The 12,693-nt window shown below is 40.5% G+C and overlaps 1 protein-coding gene across 4 annotated transcripts in view; it reads right to left on the bottom strand.

Annotated features, from left to right (window-relative positions):
• LOC120546742 (1-phosphatidylinositol 4,5-bisphosphate phosphodiesterase beta-1) overlaps positions 1-12,693 on the bottom strand; it is a 116,286-nt gene that overhangs the window by 16,522 nt on the left and 87,071 nt on the right. For 2 of the 4 annotated variants that reach the window (XM_039781907.1, XM_039781908.1), the window contains exons 20-32: positions 12,529-12,683; positions 12,247-12,411; positions 11,957-12,056; positions 11,519-11,623; positions 11,293-11,408; positions 8,499-8,637; positions 7,772-7,825; positions 6,930-7,149; positions 4,967-5,135; positions 2,734-2,810; positions 2,535-2,624; positions 2,327-2,384; positions 1,117-1,203 (exon numbers count right to left, since the gene is read on the bottom strand). In XM_039781907.1, coding sequence (XP_039637841.1) covers positions 1,117-1,203; positions 2,327-2,384; positions 2,535-2,624; positions 2,734-2,810; positions 4,967-5,135; positions 6,930-7,149; positions 7,772-7,825; positions 8,499-8,637; positions 11,293-11,408; positions 11,519-11,623; positions 11,957-12,056; positions 12,247-12,411; positions 12,529-12,683 — 1,535 coding nt within the window. Of the gene's footprint in view, positions 1-118; positions 144-1,116; positions 1,204-2,326; positions 2,385-2,534; positions 2,625-2,733; positions 2,811-4,966; positions 5,136-6,929; positions 7,150-7,771; positions 7,826-8,498; positions 8,638-11,292; positions 11,409-11,518; positions 11,624-11,956; positions 12,057-12,246; positions 12,412-12,528; positions 12,684-12,693 lie in introns of those variants that run through there. The other 2 variants (XM_039781909.1, XR_005636930.1) reach the window with 2 other exon arrangements.

Below are 12,693 nucleotides of genomic sequence, written 5' to 3'. Positions count from 1 at the left end.
TGCAATGCGCAGTCACTTGTTGCCAGTCAGTGGCCCAGGTGTATAAAAGCTTGCATATTAATACTGCCACACTAATGCTATATTAATGCTGAACACTGGGATGCAACGATGGTCTTACCATGCTCTTCAGCTGCACAATCGTCCTACAATGACAGTCAAAATGACAACGTTGGGAAGTGCGCAACTCATATAGGAAAAGCAGTCATGCTAAAACATCCACTTCACAATGAGCCCACCCATGTGTATGCAGCATACAGCAGAGTGTCATGATGGTATTACATCCTCCAGTATCCCGTTAATAACGACAGCCAAGGAGTCCCTGCAGCAAGGGAGCTCTATGTTTCAAGGCAACTAACCAGTTTTCACTGATATACAGCCAAACAACCCTTTAACATACTGTTTCTATAGTGTATGCACCCACATAAAGTACATCAGGTATTGATATTTAAACACATATATTCTGATATCAACTAAGCTAGATATTTAAGTGGAAAAACATTCAACAATTTTTGGAGGTCATCTTACAATTTTGCTCAGAAGTACCAGTGCCATATCTCACTAAACCTGGGCCAGGTCGCCCCCCAGTGGTGTAAATGAACAGCCAGTGTTCAGTTACAGATACAGTTTATAGTTTGGTTCAAGGACAATTTAGTCACATTTAACCAAAGTTATGTCTCTAGTCACAGCTTATGAAACATCTATGTTGTCCATCAATTTTCTAAAGGGCAAAATACTGACCCAAGATTTTTTTAATTACCGTATTCTGCAAGGCCAGACCAACCAACCAAAAAGGTCTTAAGATATTTAAACATTTAAAATGTTTGAAATGTCTGTTGCTGGATTGCCATTTCTAGCCTCACCAGTTAATACTTGGAACATGTCTTTTTTGTTTTGCACATGCAAGGATTGAAAGACATGCTGAGCCGTGCACCCTGGACACCCTGACGGTGGATCCTGCCATGCAACAGGCCAGTAACTTAAAAAACGCGCTATGGTGAGAATGTGATGTAAATAATGAAAAATATCAGAGTGTACAGTATCAACAAACACGTCACAAATCAAAAGTTATTTCACATTTGAGTTTCCATTTAACATCTTTTCAATAAAATGTCTTACCTTTGGCCTTTCATCCAAGATTTGTTGGCGGATATCCTTCTGCTTCTCCAGCAGTCTCTCCTGTCTTTTACTCTGTGCGTCTTCCAACTACACACACACACACACACACACACACACACACACACACATACACACATATACTATAAGGTCTTTGCATGTCATCAATAGTATTACTGCGTCATCCACAAATGTTTTGTGTAGGTAATGGTGTGTATCATTAGCCTCGTGAGACCGTCCTGATCTCGCGAGCTCCAGTTTTCCACTCTCAGATCAGTCTGGCATCTTGAGATAGAGAAAATTTGGAGCAGTTCGCCAAACGAACGGGCCAATCAGCGTTGGTTTTGAGGCGGGTTAGGTGGTGATAGACAGATGGTTTATCCAATCAGCTAACCAGTATTTTCAGCCAGTGGTAGCCCTAATTCTGTTAGCCGCTTGCTAATGCTTTTTTCTCTTGGATCCTTCTTTTGGAATATGGACCGGGAACCTGAAATGGTGCCTTTTATTCCTAAATTCTCGTTACACAAACGGCAAATATCCTTTACCGACATGTTGCTCGCTTGCTGAGCTAACGAGCTATGCTTTGCCTGCAGCAGCAGTGGTTGTGGTTGTATTTTCATGCGCTTCGTGGATCTGATTGGTTGATTTGGCCCGTCTATCACCAACATAGGTGATAGACAGATGGTTTATCCAATCAGCTAACCAGTATTTTCGCCCCTTCCCAAAAGTTCTCCAACGGAAAGTTCCCAGATGGATATGCCGAGCAAATGCGAAGCAATCCATCTGGCGGAGTCAGGTTAGTGTATCATAGGTGTCAATACAAATTTAAATTTGAAAGTTTTGAATTAAAGGAGCCAGTTGAGGTAGTTCGGGCATCTGGTTCCAGGCACGTCCAGCTGGGAAGACCTCGGGGAAGACCCAGGACTAGGTGGAGGGATTATATCTCCAACCTGGCCTGGGAACACCTCGGGATCCCCCCAGTCGGAGCTGGTTAATGTGGCTCGGGAAAGGGAAGTTTGGGGTCCCCTGCTGGAGCTGCTGCCCCCGCGACCCGACCCCGGATAAGCGGACGAAGATGGATGGATGGATGGATGAATGGATGGATGAATTAAATCAAATGACTTCAACTGTAGTATGGCATTATAGGCATATTATATGCTGATGTTATGGACTATACATTCTCATATCAGACCATAGCCATGTCCTCTCTTACCCGTTTAATGTACTGCACCACCTCGTTGACAAACGATCTGTTGATCTCCAGCTTCTCTCTGTGGGCAGAATTTTTATCAACAGTCAAACCAAGCAACCAGCCCCACCAGAGCTCAATCTTTAGTGTTTAGTGACATCTAGTGGTAATATAAATATAACAACATACAAAGACTGTTGTACTGTTAATAATGTTTAAAACAGATACTTACTCCTCTGTCACATTCTTGTCTTTAGATTTGGCTTCACTGATCTTCTCTTGCCTTTTCTTGTCCATTTTCTTCTTGATATCCTTCTTTTCTCTGTAGATGGCGTGATGGAGAAAGAAGATAGAGAAAGAATGAGAATGTAGGATCCCTTTGTGTTTGTGTAAATATGTGTGTGTATGCTGTATACTGAACACAGTCTTACTTCTCACAGATGTCTCTGAGTTTTTTGATCTGAGCGCTCTGGCACTCCTCTGCTATAGTGGTAAGCTTCTCAACCAGCTAGAGAGAGAAACAAAGACAGTCATAATTTGACACAAAAATAGGGTAAAGAGAATAAGATGGGAAACATCTGCTTTTAATTCTTGATGATTGTAGTCAATATTTCACTTTAAATGGACAGTTCACCCCAAATCAAAAATACATATTTCTTCCTCATACCTGTAGTGCTATTTATCAGTGTAGGTGATTTGGTGTGAGTTGCCCAGTGTTGGAGACATCGTCTGTAGAGATGTCTTCCTTCTCTCCAATATAATGGAACTAGATGGCACTTGGCTTGGGGTGCTCAAAGCGGCAAAAAAATCAACAGGAATGTCTCCTTTCAGAAATCATGACCCAGTTGCTCAAGCTAATCCACAGACCTGGTTGGGAGCAGTTTCATGTAGGAACTATTTTCTTGACAACGAACTACACCCGGAAACTGTATGACACCGCTCAGAACTCCCTCTTGGTCCAACCATAGACTTTATATAAAGATGGACAACGCGCCTCCACTTCCTCCCACTGTACAAAAGTGAAGCCCAAATATCCTGGATACGGGCGCTGACATCTTGTAATTTTGGAGCCAGAATGATCAGGCGGTGGAGCCGCAGTATTAAAGTTGAGCACCACAAGCCGAGTGCCATCTAGTTCCATTATATTGGAGAGAAGGCAGACATCTCTAAGGCGGATATCTCCAACACTGGGCAACTCCCTCCAAAACAATCTAGACTGTTAAAGGTGCCCTGTCACACATATTCCATTACTTTGTGGTAATGTCTGAAGTTCTACCATGGACTCTGTAACATTTTTTGTGGAAAAAATGCCTTGGTTACCTTGTTTCAAGCCATTCTAGCGTGGTATAGAAAGCCTACAGCAAGACTCAGCTTGATTTCTGCCAGTTTGCATTAATATTCAACAAGCTAAGCAGTTTGAATCTGATTGGCCAACAGCTAGCCAATGAGAGCCTGGCTGTCAGAATCCTTTACCCAGTCCAACTGGTAAATGAATAGTAATGAGCTCAGGCAATATGATGTCAGACTGACCAGCTTTTGTAATTGGCCTGATTTCTCTGCTTATTTCTTTTCAGTGACTAGAGCTGACAAAGGAGGTGGCAGTTCATTTTCATATTCACAACATAACACAAACACATATGGACCTAACATATTTAAAAAAAATACAAGGAAAAACGGTTTTGTATGGCAGGGCATCTTTAAATAACACTACAGGTAAGAGGAAAATATGTATTTTTGATTTGGGGGTGAACTGTCCCTTTAATTGAAGCCACATTCATTGAGATGTCCTAATTAAACAAAATTCAGATCATGGAAACAACACAATCTCCTTTATGCTTGTTGTCTTTTGCTTGAATAAACCTTTGTGACACCTCAGCTGTGCTCACTGTGCAGGTGTACTGGAGCAGAAGACATTCATTTTTCCAAACCATACAACAGAACATGTGCACAGGCAGCAGAATGATGGCTGTATATATTCATTCAGCATTATATCCACTCCAACACAAGTCTGGGCAAGCTCCTGCATGTGTGTGGCTTACACGTGCCTGTTTATCCTACTGCTACATACACTATGCACTTGTTTATATATGTATGTTTATATGTACTGTTTATATGGAAACACTGACTACCCTAACTGGTATTATAAACTCTGGGAAAGTGAATAATAGTCACTCAACAAGCTATACGTATGTTGGCCATAAATAGGCAGCTAACAGATGTACAGGCTTTCAGTCTTCCATATATATGTGCAGTATGTACCTAATAATAATATATAATATATAATAAGCTAGTCTTCATTTTGTTTGAAAATACTTTGAACGTCAACAAGAAGTAAAGTCACCCACCATCGCTTAGAGCACCTTTAATTTCTATTCTTTGAAATTTTCCAGTCATTTAGCCATTTCACTACAAATTGCAAAAGCATTTTAAAGGCCCTAAAGAATTAGAGCCTTGCATGTGCATGCAAATGGAGTTTGAATTGTTTGCCCATACTCCATATTGTCAGTAGCTAGTATAGGAGGACACTAGAAATCAGACATTGACAAGAAAGGTGTAGATATATACATCTCTTGAAAGTGAAGTGAAAACAGACAGTATAAGACATATTTGTTGCAGCCCTTTTGCTTAGTATTTACTCAACTAATATTAGTTAGTATTTACTACCTGCTTGATGTGTTCTCGTTTCTGGTACTTTTCGCTGTAGTACTGCTCCTGGCGAAGTGTGAGGAGCTGCTGCTGCTGCTCCTCCTTCAGCTCTGCAAGCCTCTGGCTGCACTCCTGATCCAGCTCACACAGCTCCTGGTCCAGGCTTGACAGAGAGTGTTCGGACCGACTGGACACACACACACACACACACACACACACACACACACACACACACACACACACACACACACACACACACACACACACACACACACAATCAGAACATCTGCAAATTAAGATACCTCCTTTTTTCAGTTTAGTGGTCCCTAATCATTCTATAACTGGACATTGTAAATTAATGCATATTATATGTATTTATAAACAATAAAACTTCTACTGTATATTAAGAAAACTTGTAACACAGATATGCACATGGATGCCCTCATCATGGCAACTGGTCATCAAATAAAACGTTTTTAGGGAATGGTGCTATGAACATTGATGCTATTTCAAACACTAGGAGGAGCACTTATCTTCTACCTTGAAGTAACTTGGTTGAAATGTGTTATCTGTCTACGCTCTGCGGTCCACACTGGCTGAGAGGACTGTAATCGTTGCTGTGTGATGAACTCCTGAGGGCCCTGAACGACTCCCTGAGGTTTGGAGGAAGCGTTATCCCTTTATTGTTATTATACACATAGCTCAGCCTCTTTTTCTTTCTGAAGAATGCAATGTCTGTTCTGTACGATTTGTTTTGGAGCAATACAATATGCAACAGTGGATTTTAAATATGTATTTACAAGTGCATGATGTACTGTGTATTTCTGTAGATGGGAGACAAAAATAAAGGAATGAATAAGGAAAGGAGGGAGGGAAAATCCATACACCATTTTACATACTATGTGTTATCAAGAAGATTGTATTGTTGAAATTTAATTTTGATGGCATTACCACTTTCCCTGAACTTGATAGTAATTTACATTATTTCCCAGAATGACTTTCAACTAAGACAGAAACCTTCTCTTTTCTTACATTATATAGTGAAATGTTTAATGCAGTGGTGTAGTCTACGTGATACGCAGGTATACGCCGTATACCCACTAGGAAAAGTCAAAGATTTCCGTATACCCACTTACAAAAGCGAGATGATACGTAACAACATAATTGTGACAGAACGTTCTCACTTTCATTCATAAATTCACCCCATCTGCGTTGTGAAGCACTGACATTTGGATCTTTGGGGCTTCCGTGGCCGTGCCCTGGATCTGACGCGACGTCACTTTTAAAGTTACTAAGCAACAAGTTGTTTGGTGGTCATTCTTTGCGCGGTCTTTCCTTTCTCGCAACTGGTAGAGTTTGAACAACATTTTAAAGTAACGAGATATGAAATGTAAATAGACCCAAATAACACTACTTCAGTGTTTTCAAAAGTCCGTCGCTGAAGCCACTGCTGATTGATGCTAATTATTAGTCATGGTTTTATGTGGCATTGTAGGGGTGTTGATTAAATGGCTCATTTATGTGATGTCCTGTTGTGTTCAGGTTCGGTTGCGTTTCTCAAAAAGTTAAATCTGTCTCAACTTCAAGTGTTGTTCCAGGGCTTTAAATAAACGCCATCAATACTGAAACGTCTGTTGTCCGTGTACAGTTCGTATTCGGAAACGTCACAGGTTAAAGTCTATGTCGTTCTGGGACAGGCGAATATGAGGCTGGGAGGGTAAAATCACAGTATATTCACTACAAAAAAATAAACTACACCACTGGTTTAATGCTAACTGTAGCTTTGCTAGAGTTTTAATTTCTCAACATTTGGCAAATTATTTGCAGGAAAAACAAAAGCCTATTTTTTCTTAGTTGTGTTTATTTGGTGGATTTCCTTTTTGTAAAGACAGCAAAAGGCAAAGATCTCAAATGAAAGAGGTGAAGAGGGAAACCAACAGTAAGGGCAGTTTGAAGAGGAGAGGAGGAGGAGGCTACCTACCTTTTCTTACCGTCTCGTTTGCGGCTCTTCTGCAGGGCAGAGCGCCGGCGCTGATGCTGGCTCTGTAGCTCGGACACACGCGCAGTGTGCTCCTTGATCAGCTCGCTGGTCTTGCGGTGGTGTTTCCGAACCAGCTCCTTCATCTCCTTGTACTGCTTCCTCTGCTCTCGGACAAAGCCCTTCTGTTGCTTCAACTCCTCCACCGTCTGAGCCTCTAATTCTAAAGGCAGGGGATAGAGGACCAACAGAATGATGGGACAAAAGTGAGCAAGAGACAGGGTGACAGACTGTACAATACATTTTGTAAAGTTTAATTTGTTCTGTGAAGCACTTTGTAATATGGATTTTAAATGCTCTATACATAAAGGTTATTGTTATTATTTAACTGTGAATGCAAATCAGTTTTTACAATATTCAAATAGTGTGGACATACAGTACATAAGCACCATGATGTTACAGCTGATTTCAGCAACTGCTTAGTAGATCAAATTATCAGCACTTTTAGAAGTTGCATTGGAGTGATGAATATACCAACAGAATAATCCCATTATATCTAGAGACATAAAGTCATAAGCACTGCATTTACAACACATATGACTCGTACTTTGCATGACAGCATATGGTTAACTATGAATTTCATGAACCTAAAGGATCTTTTCATAAAAAAACATTACATGTTGTATTTCTGGTAAGTCTTTATCCTGAAAACTTAATCAATTTACTCAATATTCTTGACAACTCATGTATCATGTACGTGACCACCAAAACCAGTCAGTCTGTGAGTCTGAATAATAACCACACAAGGGTGTGCATCAGGATGATGTTTAAAAACAAAACCTTACCAGTGAGGACACTCTGAATGATGTCTTCAGTCTTCACTGATGGTTTCAATGAACCTGGTTACCAGAAACAAGTTCACATGTTGAGTTGCCAGTTGGTTGCATAGCTAAGTGACAAAATATCGCTGATCTTTTCTGAAATGGTTCTGATTTTTGTTATTACAACAGAGAAATTATATTTTCATGTTGTTTTAATATGGATAATAAATATTGTCTTGGCGCCAAGTAACATCTATATGAACAATAGAACCTTGTTTATCTCCCCCCCAAAAAATCTAATTAACATAACATACAAAGAAGCACACATTTTCTGTTATTATATTAATATAATGTCATGATAATCTTTTTTCTCTTTTCAGTTGTGGCTATTATCTGTAACCTGTAATCCTCAAACTCTTGTCCATAAGAGACATTGACAGATAAATTATGAATGTATTATCATGATTAACAACAGAAGATTAATTGCAACATTTCATAAAAAGGTGCAAAATGTAAGGGTATTTGCAAACTATCAAATGTATTATCTCATCGAAGAATCTGCATATTTTCTTATAGAACAATTATTGTGTATTTCTAATGTTTAACAATATATTTGAAACAGGTGTTACTCAAAGTGAATATGATGTTTCAACATAATGTTATAATTTCAGTGCATTTAGAACGCAGGTGACATTTAAGATATTGGGAAAATGGGATGATGGGATTTGAAGGCTGGTTATTCATAGAGTACCTGCAGACTGGGGCTGGTGTCCGACCAGCGAAGGGGGTTTCGGGGCGATAATGGGTGTGTGGCTCAGTCCGTTCTCTGCAGGCAACGTCACCCTCTGGTCCACCTTAGATTCTGAGGGGGCATCACTTCCTGCCTCCACCTGTTCATCGCATGAAAGATTCAACATTTAGATCAATCCAGTCAACACATCTGTGAATACAGCACTAACCACTGACTCCTCTGTAGAGCATTTTAAATATGAAGTATGTTAAAACGAACAGCACGTATATACACCTTCTCAGTGTTTTACTTTCCTTTAAGTGGTGGTGCAGAGTTGTACAGAAACACACACACACACAATCAAACATTGCATAAATTGTCACACATTTCTCTGCTGCTTTCAGGTGAAATAATTGCTATTTTAAACTTGAATATAAAGTTCACTGAATATCTAATTCTTCTGTGTCACAAAGCCTCCAAATACACAGCATACAAGTTTGTTTTTTTTGAGGAAGAAAAACCTCCTCGAGTGGTGGTATCTGTTTTCAGAAGTCTCTTGTTGTACCTGTGTCCTGCAGGATAGTTTGTAGACATAGCTTTGGTAACCCACTCTCAACATTGTTCCAGTGCCGTGGCTCAGCAGATCTTAATTTCCCCTAGGCTCCGCTGGCTCTCGGTCTATATGCCCTTATCTCTGAAATGTTAAACTAATTTTAAATAATCTCTGTTCTAGTCACACTAGCCAGCTCTTCTTCTTTCTTTCCCCACTCTCTCTACGTTCGTATCCGCACAATGTGCTCTCCCTTTTGATGCTCTACCAGTTTGGTGACTGTTGCCATGGTCACAGCATGAAACAGCACTCCTTTGACATCCTCCTGGCTAATCATATCAGCTGGCAAATCAAATAATACAAGCCCCAAAGGAACAACCCTTTTTTTTCCGGTCCCCTCTTGTTATAACCTGAGATGACCCTGTGTCCTACCTTGCCTCTCACATCCCTCCTTAGATAACATCCCTTTGTCTGCTCCCTGTTGCATTGCACCTACATTATTCCTTGACTACCTGTACTCTCTGTCAAGTAAATTCAAAATGACACCACATTAACAAAGATTGCAGCTACTTTACCCTCAATGCAGCACCTACAAGGTTACCACTCTCCTTCTATTGTTGTAATGTTGATGGCCAATTAGTGTGAGCTGTTCACAGTGCAATCTTTACTGAGTTATGTCACTTGGAAAAAAGCAGAAGGTCACATTCTCTTAAGCAGCCAGGACTTGTTTAACTCTCTGAGCTGCTTGGCATTTAGGTTATGTTCAAACTGCAGCCTGTACTAAAGTTAAAGGTAGCTGCCAACTCTTGTATAGTGAATCACATCACAACAGTTAGTCAGCAGCTAGTCAGGCTGTGCTTTCAATGTAAAAGTAATTTGGAGATTCTTAGTGCCTACGACAGAGTTAAAGGTACCTTTTTTCTCTAAACAAAGTTATGTTTATGTTTGGTGTCTCACCAAATCATATTTTGTATATCCTTAAGGTCTAATAAATGAGTTGAATGCATTTCCTTCCACATAGAACATTTTCAGAGACACATTTTTTAATAATTTTGTGTATTTTTTACATCCACATTTTTGCTATTTACGCTTCTTCTTCCTTGCCTTTGTTGGTACATTGCTACAATTCTTGGCACATTATCACCAACAATTGTCCATCAGTTGAAATGAGGATGTGAAATAATCAACAGTGTATCACGTCGCCCGCAAGCATACATGTGCGTCCTCGTGTGTGAGCTCCATAAAAATGTTTTTAGTGGTCAAAATCTCCACGGGGTACCTTTAAATACAGTCCATTTAAGATTGACGCTATGCTTAAATCTGGGTTAGACCTATAACCTTACAATTACAGACCTTGATAGGACCGATATAAGGTCTAAGGAATTGTCATAGGTATTCATTTTTTAATTGATTGATTGATTTGGTTGTCAATCTCAAATCAAATCCCCTTTTTGTGAATGAGACTTTCAACATGGTCAGAAAACGTGTCACAAACCAAAGTAAAGGTTGAGCTGGAGTTACCATGTACGTCTTATCAGCCATTTCAGCCAGACAAGTAAACAGATTTGTAAATTGTGTTCATTTTTGACATCTAGCATCTAAACATGTCACTACACCTTAAAGCATATAGGTGAAAGTACACAGAGTCACAATGACAGACCTATCCTCAGAGGAAACCTAGAATCAGAGCCCGCAGGTGGATGCTGAAGGAGGTTTAATAAAATGCAGCAACAATACTGCCACAGCTGTGACTGCAGTGCAGTTTATCATGCAGCGACTGGGAATGAAAAATGGTCCAAACAAAAGTCTGCTGATAATATCTTTGGAAACAAGCTGTGGTTCATAATCCATCCTTTCACTACAATGGTGCTGGTGGAAGGCTGTGGGTTTTAAAGTGCGGTGATATTAAAGACCTGCATCTTTCTAAATTGCATCTTAATAGGGTTTTGCTGAAGAAAGGGAACTCCACTCTGTCTGCATCTTCTCATTCTCCCTACCATCTGTTTTTAATTCCTAAACCAGTTAGATCCTAACAATGAGGCGAGCGGCCAGCTGGCTGAGGGACCGCTCATCGTAATCAGCGACTGATCAGTGGCACAAAGCTTTCCACACATAAACACAAACAAATATGAGCACACACGTGTGGGATGTCCAGCATATGCGACACACACACACACACACACACACACACACACACACACACACACACACACACACACACACACACACACACACACACACACACACACACACACACACACACACCTCTTTGTCACCCTCCTCCTCTCCTCCCTCCTCCAGAGTGAGAGCAGCCAGCTGATTGGCTCTCTGCTCCATCAGGTTGACATAGCGGATGGGATTGGACAAGGCTTCAATGACATCTGAGTATCAGAAAGAAAATGAAGCAGACTTTTGAACATGACTCTGGACCTGCAGTGTTTTCTGGACGAAAACATTTGACTTTTGGTTTTAATGTGTTCACCTGACTTACCTGCAAATGTGTCTGGGACATAGTCCTTTACTTCTACATACACAAACAGAGCCGGCAAAGTCAGGGACTGGTTCTTCTCATTCCTTAGGCTGATGTAGTGATAGCCTGCAGAGTCAGATTGAGCGTCTATCAGTTCAGAAACAACAATTCAGGAGCTCAGCCTGCATCTGCAAGTGCTGCAAAGCATCCAGATAATTAAAAGACACTTCAGGAAACAACCACAGCTTATTCAAACATGTCACATTTAATTGTTCTGGTACTGTCTCTGGTTTCTGAGGGTGTATTTATTTTAAAGAGCTAAATGCTTCTATATCTTTGCTTCAGTGTATTTCCTCTATTCTCAAACTCTATTCCAAAAGTGGAATTTATCATTAAATTAAACTGATGTTTAAATTGACGGTGGACAATAAGAGCTGTGTTGTGACAAATCTTTGTTACCTGGACGGATGGCTGACACAGGAATGATACGGTGGCCGATGAACTTCCCTCCTTCTTCAAACACGGCTATCCTTAATGAAGCAAGTGTGGGCAGAACAACCTGAGGATGTTAAAATGACACCACTAAGTTTGATACATTTCCGAAACAGTCTCAATTTTGATTTCAGGCTTTAGAACATACAGTCATTACAAATGTCTGTGTGTATATTTGGCAGTGAATGTGTTCTCATTAATGTATATATATCTGTATAAAGGTATATTGAAAGCTACAACTGAGAACATAGCCTGACCTTCTTGAAGACAATAGCCTCCTCTTCCCAGACAGGGTTGATGGCGTTGCCTTGAGAAGTCTTGGTCTTGAACGCTTTCCTCTTGGTGTCCACTGGTAAGCCGAACATGTCAATCTCCACATACGTGCCTACTTTCTTATCTGACAGGAACTGGCCGGAAATTATCTGGAATGACCGTAGAAGGAAAGAAAGCAAAAGAGCATAAACAATGATCAAACACACACAGAGAGAGACAGAGAGAGCTTTGCAGACACAAAAAGACCAACACAAAAATACACACACCTTTACAGACAGTGTGTTGGCTACTATCCCATCCACTGTGCTCTCAGTGAAAGGGTCAAAGTGTTTGTCCGGCCGCCTCATAAACTCCGGTTTGAGTCTGTAGCCACATTTCCCATTGTACTCGTACATGCCCAGGTTCAACTGCATGGACAAATCTGCGGAGTG

The sequence above is a fragment of the Perca fluviatilis genome, chromosome 18 (genome assembly GCF_010015445.1).
Source record: "Perca fluviatilis chromosome 18, GENO_Pfluv_1.0, whole genome shotgun sequence".
NCBI lineage: Eukaryota > Metazoa > Chordata > Actinopteri > Perciformes > Percidae > Perca > Perca fluviatilis.
Note: the sequence above shows the minus strand (reverse complement) of the source record. Positions and strands in the feature narration are given on the sequence as shown.